At 43.1% G+C, this 19881-nt stretch overlaps 1 protein-coding gene across 9 annotated transcripts in view; it reads left to right on the plus strand.

The window, feature by feature from the left end:
• The window catches only part of SPOCD1 (SPOC domain containing 1), a 249628-nt gene that overhangs the window by 18784 nt on the left and 210963 nt on the right, over nucleotides 1-19881 (plus strand). For 2 of the 9 annotated variants that reach the window (XM_056556953.1, XM_056556960.1), the window contains exons 1-2: nucleotides 9074-9175; nucleotides 14686-14985. In XM_056556953.1, the coding sequence (XP_056412928.1) occupies nucleotides 14707-14985 (279 nt within the window). In that variant the 5' untranslated portion in view covers nucleotides 9074-9175; nucleotides 14686-14706. The other 7 variants (XM_056556955.1, XM_056556956.1, XM_056556954.1 and 4 more) reach the window with 7 other exon arrangements.

A 19881-nucleotide genomic window follows, 5' to 3' on the forward strand; every position in this document is an offset into this window, starting at 1 on the left:
AATTTGCAAAAACAGGATGTTTAGCAGCATGTAGAAAACATGTATATAAATCTCACAGTGAGAGCAAAAAAATATATATATGGCATGCAAAATAAAGTGCAGTGTGCATGTAAACAAACATAACGAAGGTTGCGTACCGAAACGTACGTTGGAGTGGTTCTGTCCCGGTCTCTGCTGATTGCTGTTGTACTCTGGTATATCGCTATACTGTTTTGTATCCCTGCAATGTTATGTTTGTTTACATGCACACTGCACTTTATTTTGCATGCCATATATATATTTTTTTGCTCTCACTGTGAGATTTATATACATGTTTTCTACATGCTGCTAAACATCCTGTTTTTGCAAATTTGTGTGCAAGATTATTGTATCTTTTCTATCTCATTGTGGTGGATCCAGTAATATATACACTATACCCAGCCTTCATTGCAGAGCTGGTGACACCACCTTTTAGCCTTATTCCTCCTTGAAAAATAATATTTTTAATTAATATATATACAATTTTTATGTACTTACATTCCACGGAATTAATAAAATGATATATGTTTTATAAGTGACTCCGTTTTTCTCTTTCTGGTTAGTAGTATAATATGAGCAGAGGCATAACTTTGGCTGTCCAGGCATGCTGGGAGTTGTAGTTTTGTAACAGCTGGAGGCACCCTGGTTGGAAAACACTGAAATAGACAGTGATTACAGCTCCCAGCAGATCTTTCTTATTTATATGTAAGGATTTGCTTTATCTGTATTAGTTATCTACTTATTTTTATTTAATCCTCACTTTTTCCTATTTTCAGATGACATTTTGGGGCTTCAGAACCAATTACCAAGCTTCCATAGAGTTCTGGTCTCAACATACAATGGTCGTCCCGAAACCTATTAATATTGTAACTTGAGGGACCATTGTATGGATATATGCGTGCAATGAAATGCAATGTGTTTAGTGTTATTACATTTACATATCACCAAACCGATCATAGCGAAAATATAATCAGGATTAAATACATATCTACAGGAGAATTAAAAACAATGGCGGAGGAGGGGTTAGGTTAAAAACACTCACCACATGTGTAAGTAATCATGGCAACGTGACAGGTTGTATACAGACGCTCACTGCCTCGTGAACATAGAAAATGTGATGCGGCCTATACACAGACCAGTATCACTAATAACACCACAATACAAGGAACATATAAATCCTCCACACCATGACCACTGACTAAACAATACCACCATACTGTATGGAAATAAAAGCCACTATACACAGACCAGTATCACTAATAACACCACAATACAAGGAACATATAAATCCTCCACACCATGACCACTGACTAAACAATACCACCATACTGTATGGAAATAAAAGCCACTATACACAGACCAGTATCACTAATAACACCACAATACAAGGGACATATAAATCCTCCACATCATGACCACTGACTAAACAATACCACCATACTGTATGGAAATAAAAGCCACTATACACAGACCAGTATCACTAATAACACCACAAAACAAGGGACATATAATTCCGCCACACCATGACCACTACCATGACCACTAACACTGTTATATTGTTATTGAATAAAAACCAGTACAGTATACAAAAGATCAATAACCCTACACAGGGATAGATTTGAGCTGTACACAGGGTCTGCAGACCATATAGATTATTATAATTATATACTCACGGGGCGTCTACTCTGTTCGGAATCGTTCACTTTTCTCTTTCTTCTCCATCTGTCCTGGGTCATCATGAAGATTTCTCCCGATCACATCTCGTCTCCACCGAATCTGCCAGACAAACATTTTAGGATTCTCGCTACAGCAAAGTCCTCACCTCTATACAAACCCCCTAAATGTATTACACTGCCCCATATAGTAGTCCCTTCTGTGCCCTATATAGTATTAGGCCCCAACATTGTCCTCATACATTATAATGCCCCCTCTCATTGCCCCTATATAATATAATGCCCCCTCACATTGCCCCATATATAGTAATGCCCACATATATAGTAATGCCCCCTCACATTGACCCATATATAATAATACCTCCTTACATTACCCCCATAGATTATAATGCCCCCTAACATTGCCCCCATATATAGTAATGCCCCTCACATGACCCCCCCTATGTATAGTAATGCCCCTCACATTGCCCCCATATATAGTAATGCCCCCTCACATGGCTCCCACACATAATAATGCCCCCCTCACAGGCCCCCCACACATAATAATGCCCCCCTCACATGTCCCCCTCATATAATAATGCCCCCCCTCACATGTCCCCCTCATATAATAATGCCCCCCTCACATGTCCCCCTCATATAATAATGCCCCCCTCACATGTCCCCCTCATATAATAATGCCCCCCCTCACATGTCCCCCACATATAATAATGCCCCCCTCACATGTCCCCCACATAAAATAATGCCCCCCCTCACATGTCCCCTTCATATAATAATGCCCCCTCACATGCCCCCCTCATATAATAATGCCCCCCTCACATGTCCCCCTCATATAATAATGCCCCCCTCACATGTCCCCCTCATATAATAATGCCCCCCTCACATGTCCCCCACATATAATAATGCCTCCCTCACATGTCCCCCACATAAAATAATGCCCCCTCACATGTCCCCTTCATATAATAATGCCCCCTCACATGTCCCCCACATATAATAATGCCCCCCCTCACATGTCCCCCTCATATAATAATGCCCCCTCACATGTCCCCCACATATAATAATGCCCCCCCTCACATGTCCCCCACATATAATAATGCCCCCCCTCACATGTCCCCCTCATATAATAATGCCCCCTCACATGTCCCCCACACATAATAATGCCCCCCCCTCACATGTCCCTCTCATATAATAATGCCCCCCTCACATGTCCCCCACATATAATAATGCCCCCCTCACATGTCCCCCTCATATAATAATGCCCCCCTCACATGTCCCCCACATATAATAATGCCCCCCTCACATGTCCCCCACATATAATAATGCCCCCCCTCACATGTCCCCCACATATAATAATGCCCCCCTCACATGTCCCCCACACATAATAATGCCCCCCCCTCACATGTCCCTCTCATATAATAATGCCCCCCTCACATGTCCCCCACATATAATAATGCCCCCCTCACATGGCCCCCATATATAATAATGCCCCCTCACATATTAATGCCCCCCTCACACATTAATGCCCCCTCACATGGCCCCCTCACATATTAATGCCCCCTCACATGACCCCCTTGTATATTAATGCCCCCTCACATATTAATGCCCCCTCACATATTAACGCCCCCCTCACATATTAACGCCCCCCTCACATATTAACGCCCCCTCACATATTAACGCCCCCCTCACATATTAACGCCCCCTCATACAATAATGCCCCCTCACATGGCCCCCACATATAATAATGCCCCCTCATATATTAATGCCACCTCACATGGCCCCCTCACATATTAATGCCCCCTCACACATTAATGCCCCCTCACACACATATGCCCCCTCATATAGTAATGCCCCCATATATGGAGGTCATGTGAGGGGGCATTACTATATATGGGGGCCATGTGAGGGGCATTATTATGTATGGGAGGCATGTGAGGGGGCATTACTTATTGGGGGCAAAGTTAGGGGGGCATTACTTATTATTACTTTGCCCCCATATATGTAATGCCCCCTCACTTTGCGCCCATATAAGTATGCCCCCGTCACTTTGCCCCATATAAGTAATGCCCCTCACATAATAATGCCCCCAGCAAAAAAAAAAAAAAAAAAACACTCACCTCTGTCTCGTTCCCCCGCAGCTCTTGTTCTCTCCTCTTCTCTCCTGTGCTGACAGCCTACGCAGAGCCGCTGCCGCACAGGAAGCCCGGGATGGAGTGACAGGACGGAGCCGCCGGCTCCTTCCTGTTACGTCAGCTGCAGCCCGGATCTGCTGGCGTCCCGGACCCTTCACCTGCTGGCCCAGTCGCAAGGGGAACGATGGGGCCCGCAGGTGAAGCGTCCGGTTATGCACATGCAGGGACCGTGCCAGCACCGGTCCCAGCATGTTGCAGCCCTCGGTCTGTGCGGCCGTTTGTGCAGGCCGCCGGGCCTATTTTAACGCAGGGGCCTGGAGCTGCCGCTCCATCCGCCCCTACGTTAATCCGGCCCTGCATATGAGGGCTGATGTTTTGCACCACCAATTGTACTTTGTAAAGACATCAATCATTTCACCACAAAATTTACGGCAAAACCATATAAAAAAATATTTATGGGGTAAATTTGGAAAAAAAACATAAATGCCATTTTGGGGCTTCCGATTCTAGGCAGCACACTTTTCTGTGAAAATGACACCATATCTTTATTCTGTAGGTCCATACGATTACAATGATACCTAATTTATATAGGCTTTATTTTATTTTACTACTTAAACAAAAAAAAATAATGCACCAAACTTAGTACAGTGGTCCCTCAACATACGATGGTAATTCGTTCCAAACGACCCATCGTTTGTTGAATCCATCGTATGTTGTGGGATTCATGCAATGTAAAAAGTGCATTTAACCCCTTAAGGACCCGGGGTTTTTCCGTTTTTGCATTTTCGTTTTTTCCTCCTCACCTTTAAAAAATCATAACTCTTTAAATTTTTCACCTAAAAATCCATATTATGGCTTATTTTTTGCACCCCCAATTCTACTTTGTAATGACGTCAGTCATTTTACCCAAAAATCTACGGCGAAATGGAAAAAAAATCAATGTGAGACTAAATTGAAAAATAAAAAACGCCATTTTGTAAATTTTGGGGCTTCCATTTCTGCACAGTACATTTTTCGGTAAAAATGACACCTTCTCTTTATTCTGTAGGTCCATACGGTTAAAATGATACCCTACTTATGTAGGTTTGATTTTGTCGTACTTCTGGAAAAAAATCAAATGCGGGAAAATGTATACGTTTAAAATTGTCATCTTTTTTTGCAGTGTTATAGCTCCCATAGGGACCTATAACACTGCACACACTGATCTTTTACATTGATCACTGGTTTCTCATAAGAAACCAGTGATCGATGATTCTCCCGCTTGACTGCTCATGCCTGGATCTCAGGCACTGATCAGTCATTCGGCGATCGGACAGCGAGGAGGCAGGTAGGGATCCTCCAGTTGTCCTGTAAGCTGTTTGGGATGCCGCGATTTCGCCGCGGCTATCTCGAACAGCTCCCTGAGCTAACCGGCATGGTTTCACTTTCATTTTAGACGCGGCATTCAACTTTGAACACGGCGTGAGCAGCGACGTAATACCGACGCTGGAAAGCGAGGCCCGGACCCCGGAGAAGATGCAAAAGATGCCGGAGGATCGCGAAGTGGACCCGGAGCAGCGGGGATAGGTAAGTGAACCTGTCCGGGATGCTTAAACTGCTATTCGACAGCAGCTTAAGCATTTTGCGCTGTCGGATAGCAGTTAATGCGATGGCCCCGACATATAAAAGCATCGTATGTCAATGCTGACATCGACATCGTATGTCGATTTGATCATATGTCGGGGCCATCGCATGTCGGGGGGTTACTGTATGTGTAAAATTGTCATTTTATGACCCCTATAACTTTTTTTTTCCCTCGTACGGCGCTATATGGGGCTCATTTTTTGCACCCTGATCTGAAGTTTTTATCAATATTATTTTTGTTTTGATGGGACTTTTTGATTGCTTTTTATAAAAAAATTATAGGGTATACAAAGTGACCAAAAATACGCAATTTTGGACTTTGGAATTTTTTTAATGTTTATATATAATTAACATTATATTTTTATAGTCAGACATTTACGCATGCGGCGATACCACATATGTTTATTTTTATTTTTGTTTACATATTTTTTATGGGAAAGGGGGGTGGGGATAATTCAAACTTTTATTACTGAAGGGGTTAAATCACATCAATTAACTTTTTATTCTTTTTTTTTTACACTTTTTTTTAGTCCCCATAGGCATAGCATAGCATTGCTGAGTGTTATTGGTGCTCTGCTGCTCCAGCCTGGATCTCAGGCATGGAGCAATAGAACACCGATCGGACAGCGAGGAACAAGGTAAGAAGCCTCCCACTGTCCTCTCAGCTGTTTGGGATGCCGCAATTTCACTGCGGCTTTCCTGAACAGCCCACTGAGCTAACTGGCAACTGTTTTCTCCTGTTTTAGACGCCGCAATCAACTTTGATTGCGGTGTCTAAAGGGTTAATACCGGACATCAGCCCAATCGGCGATGTCAGGTATTAGCCACAGGTCCTGGCTGCTGATAAAACTGGGACCTGCCGGGTATGAAGCGGGCTCAGCTCCTGAGCGCGCTTCACATAATGGGAGCCGGCCACAGACGTAAATATACGGCCGTCGTCGTTACGAGGTTAAGAACATAGCTGGTATAGAGCAACTACACTACAAATATTACATCGTACCCATTGCAAACATCCCCTAAAACATAAAGGAGACACAGTAGGTAGCTTGCCATTGTTCCAGAGTTAGTTTAGGTTTCCACACAGGTTTTTTTTTTTATCTGCCACTGTAGTTTTTGAGCCAAAGTCAGAAGGGGTGGATCCAGGAAGGAGAAGTATAGGTCCTTCTTTGATCATTCCTGTTCCTTTTGAATACACTTCTGGATTTGGCTCAAAAACTGCTGTGGCAGATATCCAAAAACTGCCAGAAAAAAACCTGTGGGGAAACCTAGTCTTAAAAGGTTAGTCCCAGTTGCTGGCTAGTTAAAATTAGCATACAACATAGACAATATACCAGGACGGCGGGAGAGAATAATGCTATGAATTCCAAGAAGGTGGAAGTAATTTCCACAGTCCTGGAAGTCATTGACCGTAAGAATTAGAAAATGTAATAGGCCCTAAAGGATTCACTCTCAGATAGATCATGCTTAAAACGGAAGTGTCAAAGTGTAAGCTGTCCACCAGTAGTCATACTATGAAATCGGGGAGTTAGAGGAGAGTTTAGTATTGGAGGTGGACGTTAAAGTGTGCTAATCTCCACAGTGATGAGTGTAGAGTCACCTTAGCATGCTAAGCTATTTTCTGGGTCTATGTACCGCGAAGCTACATTTAACTCCTTAAGGACCAAGCCCATTTTAACCTTAAGGACCAGGCCAATTTTATTTTGGGATTTTTGTTTTTTCCTCCTCGCCTTCTAAAATCCATAACTCTTTTATATTTCCATCTAAAAACCCATATAAGGGCTTGTTTTTTGCGTGACCAATTGTACTTTGTAATGAAACCTCTCATTTTACCAAAAAAATGTACGGTGAACCCCCCAAAAATTTTTTTAAGGGAGGAAATTTAAATGAAAACCACAATTTTGCACATTTTGGATGGTTTTGTTTTCACACTGTACACTTTACAGTAAAAATGACATGTTTTCTTTATTCTGTGGACAATATGATTAAAATGATACCCATGGCTAGATACTTTTATATTTTTGTACTGCTTAAAAAAAATCTAAAATCTCATTTTGACCACCTATAATTTTTATATTTTTCCATATACAGGGCAATATGAGGGCTCATTTTTTTTTGCACAGTCATCTGTTCTTTTTTATTGATACCACATTTGCATATATAAAACTTTTAGATAATTTTTTATAAATTTTTTGGTGACAAAAAAGCAGCATTTTTGGAATTTTTTTTACGTTTACGCCATTCACCATATGGGATCATTAATATTATATTTTGATAGTTCGGACATTTACCCACGTGGCGATACCAAACATGTTTAAAATTTTACGCTTTTTGGGGGTAAAATGGGAAAAACTGACAATTTTTATTTTTATTGGGGGAGGGGATTTTTCACTTTTTTTTTTTTTTTTTTACATTTTTCAAATATTTTTTTTTACACTTTTTATGTCCCCATAGGGGACTATCTATAGCAATCATTTGATTGCTAGTATTGTTCAGTGCTATGCATAGGACATAGCACCGATCAGTTTTATCGGTCACCTTCTGCTCTGGTCTGCTCGATCTCAGACCAGAGCAGAAGACCCCAGGAGACGGCCGGAGCCAGGTGAGGGGACCTCCGGCCGCCATGCTGGATGATCGGATGGCCGCGGCAGCGCTGTGGGCGATCCGATCATCCATTTAAAGTACCGCACTGCCGCAGGATAGGGGATACGTTTCAGATCGCAGGGGTCCGACCGTTGGGGCCCCCCGCGATCTCTCTGTACAGGGCCCTGGCTCGCTGGCCAGATAGCGCATTTTGACTACTCCACGAAGCAGCGGCTGACACGCCCCCTCAATACATCGCTATAGCAGAGCTGGAGATTGCCGAAGGCAGAACTCCGGATCTGTCATAGAGTTGTATTGAGGGGGCGTGTCGGCCGCCGCTTCGTGCGGTGGTCTACACGCCCCCTTCCCGCAGGCTTTTGGGGCCCCCTACAGGAGATCGCGGGGGCCCCAGCGGTCGGACCCCCCCCGTGATCTGAAACTTATCCCCTATCCTTAGGATAGGGGATACGTCTTTCACCACTGGATGTCTCCTTTAAAGGGTCACTCAAGAGAAGCAGTGCCACGTGCTCTGCACAGTACAGCGTGGGAGACACAGCTCATGCTGGGTGGTGAGGTGTCTAGGTAGCCCTATGGCGCCCAGCGAGTTCCGTGCACGAGTTCTATTCTAGTTAATGGGATTGGTACACGGAACTATCTGGCCATCATACAGTTACCTTGGCAACCTAACCACCGAACGTGAGCTGTGGCTCTCCATGCTGAACTGTGCAGAATGCGTGGCACCGATTCTTTATGCTTATATGGTGGTTTTCTTTATTCTTATATGTTGGTTTTTATATACCCCTTTGCATATAGTCACATGATATACATACACAGACAATATGAACATGTGACTAAAATAGACATTGTTGTGTTTGTAGACCCAGTAAACCATATGTATGTACTGTCTGTCTCTATGGACAGTCCCTCCAGTCCCCTTACACATCCTACAGACCAGTAGATAACAGACTACAGTGCGCGCCATGCCCGCTCGCCTCATCCGTCACGTGACCTGCTTCATCCGCCTCTCCTATTGGTTGCAGCGATAGCGCTCTGTGAGGGCGGGGCCGACACCCGGAGTTAACGCACACTGGTATTCCGAGGTGAGCGCGGGCTATAGGACGTCACGTGAGTGTGTAGTTTTTCGGTACTTTTGAGGTGACTGCGCGATTCTTGGCCCAGTACTTGGGTAGCCCACATTTTAGTATGGCTGCGGGCACATCTCAAGGCATTTGTGTGGTAGTCTTGGAGGAGGAGAGGCTTTATAGCTATAGGAGAAACGACTGATAGGGAAATGCCCCTGTATTGCCCTGTACATGTCTCCATACCCAGCTGCCCCAGCGGTCATCTGCCCACGTGGCTGGTGACAAGTAGCATACAGCTGCAGTACCGTGGCATCCCTAGTGTCCTGGCCAGTTTTCATTCTTATGTAGTAATGCATTTTGTGATGTTAGTGCCTCAGATAATGTGAGTGCTGACCTGTATGTGTATTGGAGATTGTAGGTGTCCAATAGCACATATTATTCTTTAATAGCACTGTAAGTAGTGATCTCACCAGGCCAGGGTCACATCTAGTGTATTTGCTGTGGACTTTCCATGCATTTCTTCTGCAGTAAATTGGATGAGATTAAGGGTCTATTCACATGTACAGTATTCTGTGATTTGATGCGCAGGATTTCAAGCTGTGTTCAGTTTACATTGAAAGCTGCAGCAGAAAATCCTGCGCATCAAATCTGCACAGAATACTGTACGTGTGAATAGACCCTAAAAAGATCTCATCCACCGGTTATGGTAAAACTTCACTCAAAATCTTTGTGGAAATCTATCTACATATTTCAAATCTGCTACATGTTAATTGCCAATACACTTTGGATTTATTGTGGATTTTCCCATTGAGTTCAATGGAAAAAAATATATCAATAAATCCAGTATTAGAGTCAAATTAGAAACAATTGAACTTTGTTATTAAAAATAATGTAAACGCATTACTGTCATTTGGAAAAACTTTCGACATGCCGTCCAGACCGCGTTTAAAAAGCGTTTAACCGGCTTTCAACTAGCAATCACAGTGGGTCTACATGACTTGTCAAATTTTTTTTTCAAATGACAATTACGCTTTAATTTCATTCTGCACAACAGTATGACTACAAGGATAGTACATTTATATAGTTTATTATTTCTTTTTACTACTTGCTGGCTATTTTGAGAAGTCCTGTAGAGGATAAATGGAGCAGTGACGGAGCTTTGAACTCCATTGTTATGATCACTGGGTGTCCCAGCAACTTTTAACTAGGGATGTCCTGATACCGATACTAGTATCGGTATCGGGGCCGATACCAGGTATCTGCATGGTATCGAGGACTCGTCTAATGTCCCCTATACCAAATCTAATACCTGGTGTAGTGCTTCGCTGCCCCATCCTGCCCCGTTCTGCCATTTACATTATGGCGTCTTATGGAGGAGCATGTGACATACACGTCACTCTGCTTCCTCTGCAGCGTTACGCTGGGCGCAGTGGAGTGATGTGTATGTCACCTGCTCCTCCATAAGATGCCATAATGCGGACGGCAGAACGGGGCAGCGGCAGTGATGAGAACAGGGCTGCGGAGCGGCGACACCAGACAGTGAGCAACTACAAAGGGGGGGGGGGAGGTCCTGCTGGCTACAAATCTGGACTGCTATCTACAGGGGGGTCCTGCTGGCTACAAAGGGGGACTGCTATCTACAGGGGGGTCCTGCTGGCTACAAAGGGGGACTGCTATCTACAGGGGGTCGTGCTTGCTACAAAGGGGGGCTGCTGTCTACAGGGGGGTCCGGCTGGCTACAAAGGGGGACTGCTATCTACAGGGGGTCCTGCTTGCTACAAAGGGGGGCTGCTGTCTACAGGGGGTCTTGCTGGCTACAAAGGGGGCTTCTGTCTACAGGTGGGGGTCCTGCAGGCTACAAAGGGGGCCCTGGTGTCTAATGTATGCAGCTATCTATACTACCTACAAGGGGATACTACCTACTATTAAAGGTAATTTTACAGCAGAATCACCAGCACTAACTTTAATTTATAAGTAGATAGTGCAGGTGACCCTGTTTCTATCGCTGCTCACCATGTGAACGTCAGCGCAATCGCTCCAGAGACATCGGTCTCGCCGCCAATGCAAATTCCCTGTTCTGCCCAATGGAGAAGAGAGAAATCTTGGCTCATACTACAGCAGCCGCCTCCATTGTACACAACAAGGACCCACATATCATACGGTAAGCAGCGCCAGAAACCGGGTCACCCCGGTGTCAGATTCCCTGTAAAATAAAAGTACTTATACTTGGTATCGGCGAGTACTAAAATTTAAGTATCGGTACTCGTACTCGGTCTTAAAATGGTATTGGGACATCCCTTCTTTTAACTCTAACTAAACCAGACAATATTAGTTTTTTTTCTTCTCAGCTTCTAAAAGCCACAACACTTTTATATTTCCTTCTACAGAGCCATATGAGAACTTTTTTTTTGCAGTGCCAACAATTGTACTTTGTCATTTCATTTTGCCACAAATTGTTAGGCAGAACTGAAAATGAAACTAATAACACATGCCTTATTATCATTGCATTGATTGGTATAAGCAGTCTAAGGTTGCTTATAAAATTCCCCTATAGCAAGGCTTCAATCTAGGAGCCAGCAAAAACAGTTTGGAACCCTTTTTCTTTTTTTTTTTTTTAATTGCCGGCATGATTTTTCATTTTTTAGGACCTTTTATTCATTTTTTATTCATTTTTTGGGACTTTTGTGGCCCTGCTAGGAGCCAATCAATTGATTATATAGACCAATGTAATTCACAAGCATTACATTGATCATTTAGATCAGTGTTCCATTGCTAAAGCCCGCCAAAAGCTTTCTGGACCACCAGGTATGTGCACCATAGCTGTTTTAATGCTGCGATCACTGCATTTAAACAGTCGAGTGACAGACATTGGAGTTATCTCCGATGTCCGTCATTACCCGTCAGGTATCAGCTGCAGATAGCTTCCGGTACCTTCTGGGTATAACGTTGGCCTGGAACCTGGGTTTGCGTCATACTCCTGCATCTGACCCATTCACGTGGAACTTCCTCCCTCACACCTTAGAGCTGGCAACTAGCTGCTATGTGCACTGAGGCTTTGTAAAAAAAAAAAAATTATCACCGGCCCATACAGCAGGCTGATTGACCAGCCAGGAGCCTCCTTGTCCCTTCCATGCTTCCTGACACACAGGCAATAGCTACAGGTACAAAATAGTGTATTGGGCAGTGGAGGGACTCCTAGTGGTAAAAAGTATACAAAAATATTTTAACCAGGGCCGAAACGTGTCACTTGTTTCTCTGTCACCTATGTGCTGAAGTTTTGCAATAAAGAATCCGTATCCATCTACCTGCGCTGGACATTCTTCTGTTTTGCATTTCTTCATTGAAGGCGCTGCGCACGCCAGTCCAAGCGTTGCGGGCTTGGGAGTGAGCTGGACATTCCATTAATTTGCTTGCTAAATATATATATATATATATATATATATATATATATATATATAGTTCCTCAAAGACAATGCAGCACCACTTCACCACTTAATCTCCGGCGCACCGACTCGATCACAGTCCAGGTAATACCACAACAATGGTGCAGCACTCCAAATCCGGTAAATAGTGAATTTATTTCCTCATGTCAAACAACATAGTATTCCTCTGTGCTCTCTGTCCTCTCCTGTCTGATAGTACTCCTCTGTGCTCTCTCCTGTCTGATAGTACTCCTCTGTGTTCTCTCCTGTCTGATAATACTCATCTGTTCTCTCCTGTCTGATAGGACTCCTCTGTGCTCTCTCCTGTCTGATAGTACGCCTCTGTGTTCTCTCCTGTCTGATAATACTCATCTGTTCTCTCCTGTCTGATAGGACTCCTCTGTGCTCTCTCCTGTGTGATAGTACTCTTCTGTGCTCTCTCCTGTCTGATAGTACTCCTCTGTGCTCGCTCCTGTCTGATAGCACTCTTCTGTGCTCTCTCCTGTCTGATAGTACTCCTCTGTTCTCTCCTGTCTGATAGGACTCCTCTGTGCTCTCTCCTGTGTGATAGTACTCTTCTGTGCTCTCTCCTGTCTGACAGTACTCCTCTGTGCTCTCTCCTGTGTGATAGTACTCTTCTGTGCTCTCTCCTGTGTGATATATATATATATATATATATATATATATAGTTCCTCAAAGACAATGCAGCACCACTTCACCACTTAATCTCCGGCGCACAGACTCAATCACAGTCCAGGTAATACCACAACAAATCCGGTAAATAGTGAATTTATTTCCTCATGTCAAACAACATACTATTCCTCTGTGCTCTCTGTCCTCTCCTGTCTGATAGTACTCCTCTGTGCTCTCTCCTGTCTGATAGTACTCCTCTGTGCTCTCTCCTGTATGATAGCACTCCACTGTTCTCTCCTGTCTGATAGGACTCCTCTGTGCTCTCTCCTGTCTGATAGTACTCCTCTGTGCTCTCTCCTGTCTGATAGCACTCCACTGTTCTCTCCTGTCTGATAGGGCTCCTCTGTGCTCTCCTGTCTGATAGGGCTCCTCTGTGCTCTCTCCTGTCTGATAGTACTCCTCTGTGCTATCTACTGTCTGATAGTACTCCTCTGTGCTCTCTTCTGTCTGATAGTACTCCTCTGTGTTCTCTCCTGTCTGATAATACTCCTCTGTTCTCTCCTGTCTGATAGGACTCCTCTGTGCTCTCTCCTGTGTGATAGTACTCTTCTGTGCTCTCTCCTGTGTGATAGTACTCCTCTCTGCTCTCTCCTGTCTGATAGTACTCCTCTGTGCTCTCCTCTGTCTGATAGAACTCCTATGTGCTCTATCCTGTCTGATAGCACTCCTCTGTGCTCTCTCCTGTCTGATTGCACTCTTATGTGCTCTATCCTGTCTAATAGCACTCCTCTGTGCTCTCTCCTGTCTGATAGTACTCCTCTGTTCTCTCCTGTGTGATAGTACTCCTCTGTTCTCTCCTGTGTGATAGTACTCCTCTGTGCTCTCTCCTGTCTGATAGTACTCCTCTGTGCACTCCTCTGTCTGATAGCACTCCTCTGTGCTCTCTCCTGTCTGATAGTACTCCTCTGTGCTCTCTCCTGTCTGATCATACTTCTCTGTTCTCTCCTGTCTGATAGGACTCCTCTGTGCTCTCTCCTGTCTGATAGTACTCCTCTGTGCACTCCTCTGTTCGATAGCACTCCTCTGTGCTCTCCTCTGTCTGGTAGTACTCCTCTGTGCTCTCTCCTGTCCTATCAGACACCCTCACCTACTGGACTTTGTCCATGCCTGTGCTTCAGCTTGGACAAAGCCAAGATTTTATGAGTCATGATTTCTATAAAAAGGAAATATCATTTTCTTATGAAGTATATTAGAAAGGTTAATGTTTTGCCAAGATGTACAACATATAAAAGTTTTTATTTATTTATTTATTTATCTGACAGTGCCCATTTAAGTGAACTCCAGCCATTTCTTTCCCTGTGGATATCAGAATGTCCCTTGGGGTCTCACTCACTGGCCCTTGGGGTCTCACTCACTGGTCTGAACGTCTGCATTTTCAAAAGCGCTTGTTCTTTCCCCCATAATCAGTAATAGCGAAGCAAATGATTTCTCTGCAAATCAAATATCAAATATATTTGTTTTATTTCAGACCAAGTAAGGAAGATAAAACATGGATAAATTACATCTTGAGGACCCATCAAAGCAGGATGACCGTGACTGCCACAGCCCACTGGGCTTGTTTGAGAAATTCAAGGTGGAGTTTTCTTCTGAAGCTGTATCTATTCCTAATGCCAATCTACAGTTACCTTCAGGGTCAGAATCCCTTTCTACATTGGAGACGCAACATCCAATGGTTACCCCTCAAAATGTAAAGAAGCTGATTCCGGAGAAAAGCAGCTTGTTAAAAAGGATGCGATGGATGATGGATATGGCCTCTGCTGCCAGTAATGTGAGTAGTGCTCTTTTTTTTAAAGTTTTTATTTTTTTTTACATTTTTAGCCATTTCAAAAATATGTTTAAGGATATTAGGTCATTTTGTCTTTTTCACCACATGATGACCCTGACCCGGGTAATTTCTTTACAGAAAATAATAATGAAAAAGTCACTACTGTACCGTCACTACCTCAGCAGCAGTCTGCCTATACTGATATTTGGGTATTTGGGTTTTTTCCTCCTCACCTTTAAAAAATCATAGCTCTTTCAATCTTTCACCTAAAAATCCATATTATGGCTAATTTTTTGCGCCACCAATTCTACTTTGTAATGACATCAGTCATTTTACCCAAAAATCTACGGCAAAACGGAAAAAAAAATCAATGTGAGACAAAATTGAAAAAAAAACGCCATTTTGTACATTTTGGGTGCTTCCGTTTCTACACAGTACATTTTTCGGTAAAAATGACACCTTCTTTTTATTCTGTAGGTCCATACGGTTAAAATGATACCCTATTTATGTAGGTTTGATTTTGTCATACTTCTGGGAAAAATCATAACTACATGCAGGAAAATGTATACGTTTAAAATTGTCATCTTCTGACCCCTATAACTTTTTTATTTTATTTATTTTATTTTTCCGCGTATGGGGCGGTATGAGGGCTCATTTTTTGCACCGTCATCTGAAGTTTTTAGCGGTACCATTTTTGTATTGATAGGACTTATTGATCGCTTTTTATTAATTTTTTCATGATATAAAAAGTGACCAAAAATGCACTATTTTGGACTTTGGAATTTTTTTGAGTGCACGCCATTGACCGTGCGGTTTAATTAATGATATATTTTTATAATTCGGACATTTCCGCATGCGGCGATACCACATATGTTTATTTTTATTTACACAGTTTTTTTTTTTTTTTTATGGGAAAATGGGGGTGATTCAAACTTTTAATAGGGGGGGGTTTAAATGATCTTTATTCACTTTTTTTTTGCAGTGTTATAGCTCCCATAGGGACCTATAACACTGCACACACTTGTCTTTCACGTTGATCACTGGTTTCTCATAAGAAACCAGTGATCAATGATTCTGCCGCTTGACTGCTCATGCCTGGATCTCAGGCACTGAGCAGTCATTCGGCGATCGGACAGTGAGGAGGCAGGTAGGGACCCTCCAGCTGTCCTGTATGCTGTTCGGAATACCGCGATTTCACCACAGCTATCCCGAACAGCCCACTGAGCTAATCGGCATGGTTTCACTTTCATTTTAGATGCGGCGTTCAACTTTGTACGCCGCGTCTAAAGGGTTAATAGCGCGCGGCAGCACGATCAATGCCACGCGCTATTAGCCATGGGTCCAGGCTGTTGTTAGAGGCCGGGCCCGACCCGCTATCGTTAGAGATCGGGAGAGGACCCTGGGTCCCTAACAGGTTAAGCGCTCATATACACGAGCTTATAAACTCACAGCGGATCTCTCGCTGCAAGTTTGAAAAGGGGCGAGGTCTCCGCACGCAACCCGCAGCAGATTTTCGCCAGTGGAATCTCCGCCGCAGACACTATTGACTTTAATGGGGTCTGTGACAGATTTTCCGCACCATAGATTCCGCTGGCGAAAACCTGCTGCGTGTAGTGTGCGGAGACTCTGCCCCTTTTCAAATTTGCAGCGGGGGATCCGCTGCGAGTTTAAAAAGAAATCCGCTCGTGTGAACGAGCCCTAACACTATAAAGTAACCCCCATTAACAGCCACCCACCAACATGAATGTAGACTCCTATACTGTAAAAGGGAGCAAATTCTCTTTACACCTGCAGAATATTTAATAAGACATCCCCCCCTTAGTCATTGTACTATACTAATATGATATGCATCACTTTAGCACTTAGTGTGAAAACCCATTTAATAAATAATTTGCTTTAACTAATACAATAGCTCCTTGACGTTTTGAAGTCTCTAATTCTCATTTAATCCATATTCAAGCTTTCCATTACCTTTCCACCTTTCTTTCCACATCATGGAGGCTTTTTCCTCCCTAACAGCCAATTACATAGCTTTGCCGTGTAATCACTAGAAATTGCCATTTGGTCACTCCCACATTCTTGTTACTTGATGCAAAGTTTCTTTGTGCATCAAATTCTCGCAGCTCCATTTGCAATAGAAAAGTTGATTTGTCAAGGTAATTGGTCACAGAAAATAGATTTAATCATCCTGTTTTAGTGTGGCTAAACCGAGCTTTTTATTCATTGCAGCGGATAGCAGGTAATTTACTGTAATCTACTTTCCTATCAGTCTGATTAAGGTATTGTCCCCAGTCTCTAGGCCTTTGTACAGTGCTGGCAAAATAATTACACAAAGCAGGATAGAAATGTGTTGAGTTACTGATGTTTAGGATATGTCAACAATACACAAAATGAATTAGACATTATCCTAAATTTGAAGTTTTCGTGTAAAATTATATTTAACAGTGCAAATTATTCTGTGTGCCAGCCTGTGTTATTGGCAATTATTTTGTTGGCCTTTGCTGAACCATATGTATGTGTTTATTTCTATTGTAAACAACCTTTGAGAACACTTTGTTATGGACACGTTTGCCAAATTTTCTAACTGTATTCTTACAGAGGGGAAACAAGCAACATGCTTACTATGTGTGATATACTTATCATCAATCTCTATTTTCAGATTGCAATGAAAAAAATTGCTAGAAAGTATCTTAAAGGGGTACTCCGGTGGAATTTTTTTTTTTTAATCAACTGGTGCCAGGAAGTTAAACAGATTTGTAAATTACTTCTATTTAAAAATCTCAATCCTTCCAGTACTTATCATCTGCTGTATGCTCAAAAGGAAGTTCTTTTATTTTTTAATTTGTTTTCAGTCTGACCACAGTGCTCTCCGCTGACACCTCTGTCCATGTCAGGAACTGTCCAGAGCAGCAGAGGTTTGTTATGGGGATTTACTCCTGCTCTGGACAGTTCCTGACATGGACAGAGGTGTCAGCGGAGAGCACTGTGGTCAGAAAAGAAATTCAAAAAGAAATGAACTTCCTCTGGAGCATACAGCAGCTGAGAAGTATTGGAAGGATTAAGATGTTTAAATAGAAGTAATTTACAAATTTGCTTAACTTTTTGGCACCAGTTGATTTAAAAAAATAAAAAAAATTAATTGTTTTCCACCGGAGTACCCTTTAACACTATACCAGAGCTGCATTTTGTTCATCTTAAAGGGGATTCCAATCTGGACAATTATGTCATATCCACAGGGTTCTTAGATTGTCAGTGTGGAAGTAGGTCTCTCTTTTAGGAAATTGGGAGTCAAAGAACATAGTTAGAGATGAGCGAACTTACAGTAAATTCAATTTGTCACGAACTTCTCGGCTCGGCAGTTGATGCCTTATCCTGCATAAATGAGTTCAGCTTTCAGGTGCTCCCGTGGGCAGGAAAAGGTGGATACAGTCCTAGGATACTCTTTCCTAGGACTGTATCCACCTTTTCCAGCCCACCGGAGCACCTGAAAGCTGAACTCATTTATGCAGGATAAGTCATCAACTGCCGAGCCGAGAAGTTCGTGACGAATCAAATTTACTGTAAGTTCGCTCATCTCTAAACATAGTTATCTGGATACCCTTGTACCTTTTATAGTAGCTTGGAGTTGCAATATTCATGAAGAGAGTAAAATACTATCTCTAATATTTCCCTTAGATCAGTTACTTAGGTGAATCCAGGATTCTATTAACTTGGAGGATAACAAAGTGCCTATTTCTGCAGAAGATGTCATTTATGAGGGTCTGGCCCCTAGTAGGGGTTGTCCCAGTAAGTAAAATGTCAAAAAATAGTTCCCTTCCCTTTGACGATTTGGGTTCTCCACCTGACTCGATGGATTAGAAAAACTTACTACTATAATGTACTATAATAGAAAGGTTTGGGAAGAAGTGTCAGGTACCCGTAGGACTTACATAGTCCTACTCTGGCCATTCTCTTAGAGTTTGGCTGGCTGATGCACATAACACATAAAACCGCGATTTCACCACAGCTATCCCGAACAGCCCACTGAGCTAATCGGCATGGTTTCACTTTCATTTTAGACGCGGCGTTCAACAAATATTACTTGAATGCTTTGCTGTTCAATCCAATGCAGCAGATTTCTTTGCAGATGCTTTGGTAGATTCCATTAAAATGTTAGCTAGAGCAGCTGACCTATCCAGTTCAGCTTAAAAGGCTCCCAAGCCTAAAGTGTACCTGTCATTTTCAAAAAGATTTTATATGATATAGATAATACAATTTTGGGGGGCATTTACCATTGTCTTTAGATCTTTTTTTGTGTGTAGATTTGTCTCACATTTGTCTCATATTTTTGTGCCTTTTTGGTTTACACTTTTTTTTTTTAAATTGTGTACAGACCAGCTGTTAAAGAGTAGCTCCCACCATCCTTTTCTTTTTTTTTCCTGTCCCTGCCTATTGCCCATCTATCTCTAACCCCCATCCCTGCCTTTTATTTTTCTTTTACTATCTGAGAAATGCCTTTTTGTCTACCTGGTAGTGTGCTCACTTACCAGGTAGACAGGCAGACTTCCCTAGCAGGTGCTACGTCACTGATGCCTGCTGGGTGGGCCGACTTCCGCCCTTAGCTCATCTATACAGGGTGCCTTCAGCTATTTCACCACTACACCTCCCAGCTTGCCCTGACATCTATTGGCTGTCAGGGCATGCTGGGAGTTGTAGTGGTGAAACAAATGGAGGCAGCCTTTGTTGAAAACAAAAACTTTATAACCATGGCGCTACCCCGAACCCCGCTCTCAGTAACCCCTGAACCCCGCTCTCAGTCCCCCCCGAACCCTGCTCTCAGTCCCCCCGAACCCCACTCTCAGTCTCAACCCCGAACCCCGCTCCCCTCTCTCAGTCCCCGCTCTCATACCGTAGTGCAGG

The sequence above is a fragment of the Hyla sarda genome, chromosome 2 (assembly GCF_029499605.1).
Source record: "Hyla sarda isolate aHylSar1 chromosome 2, aHylSar1.hap1, whole genome shotgun sequence".
NCBI classification, from domain to species: Eukaryota; Metazoa; Chordata; class Amphibia; order Anura; family Hylidae; genus Hyla; species Hyla sarda.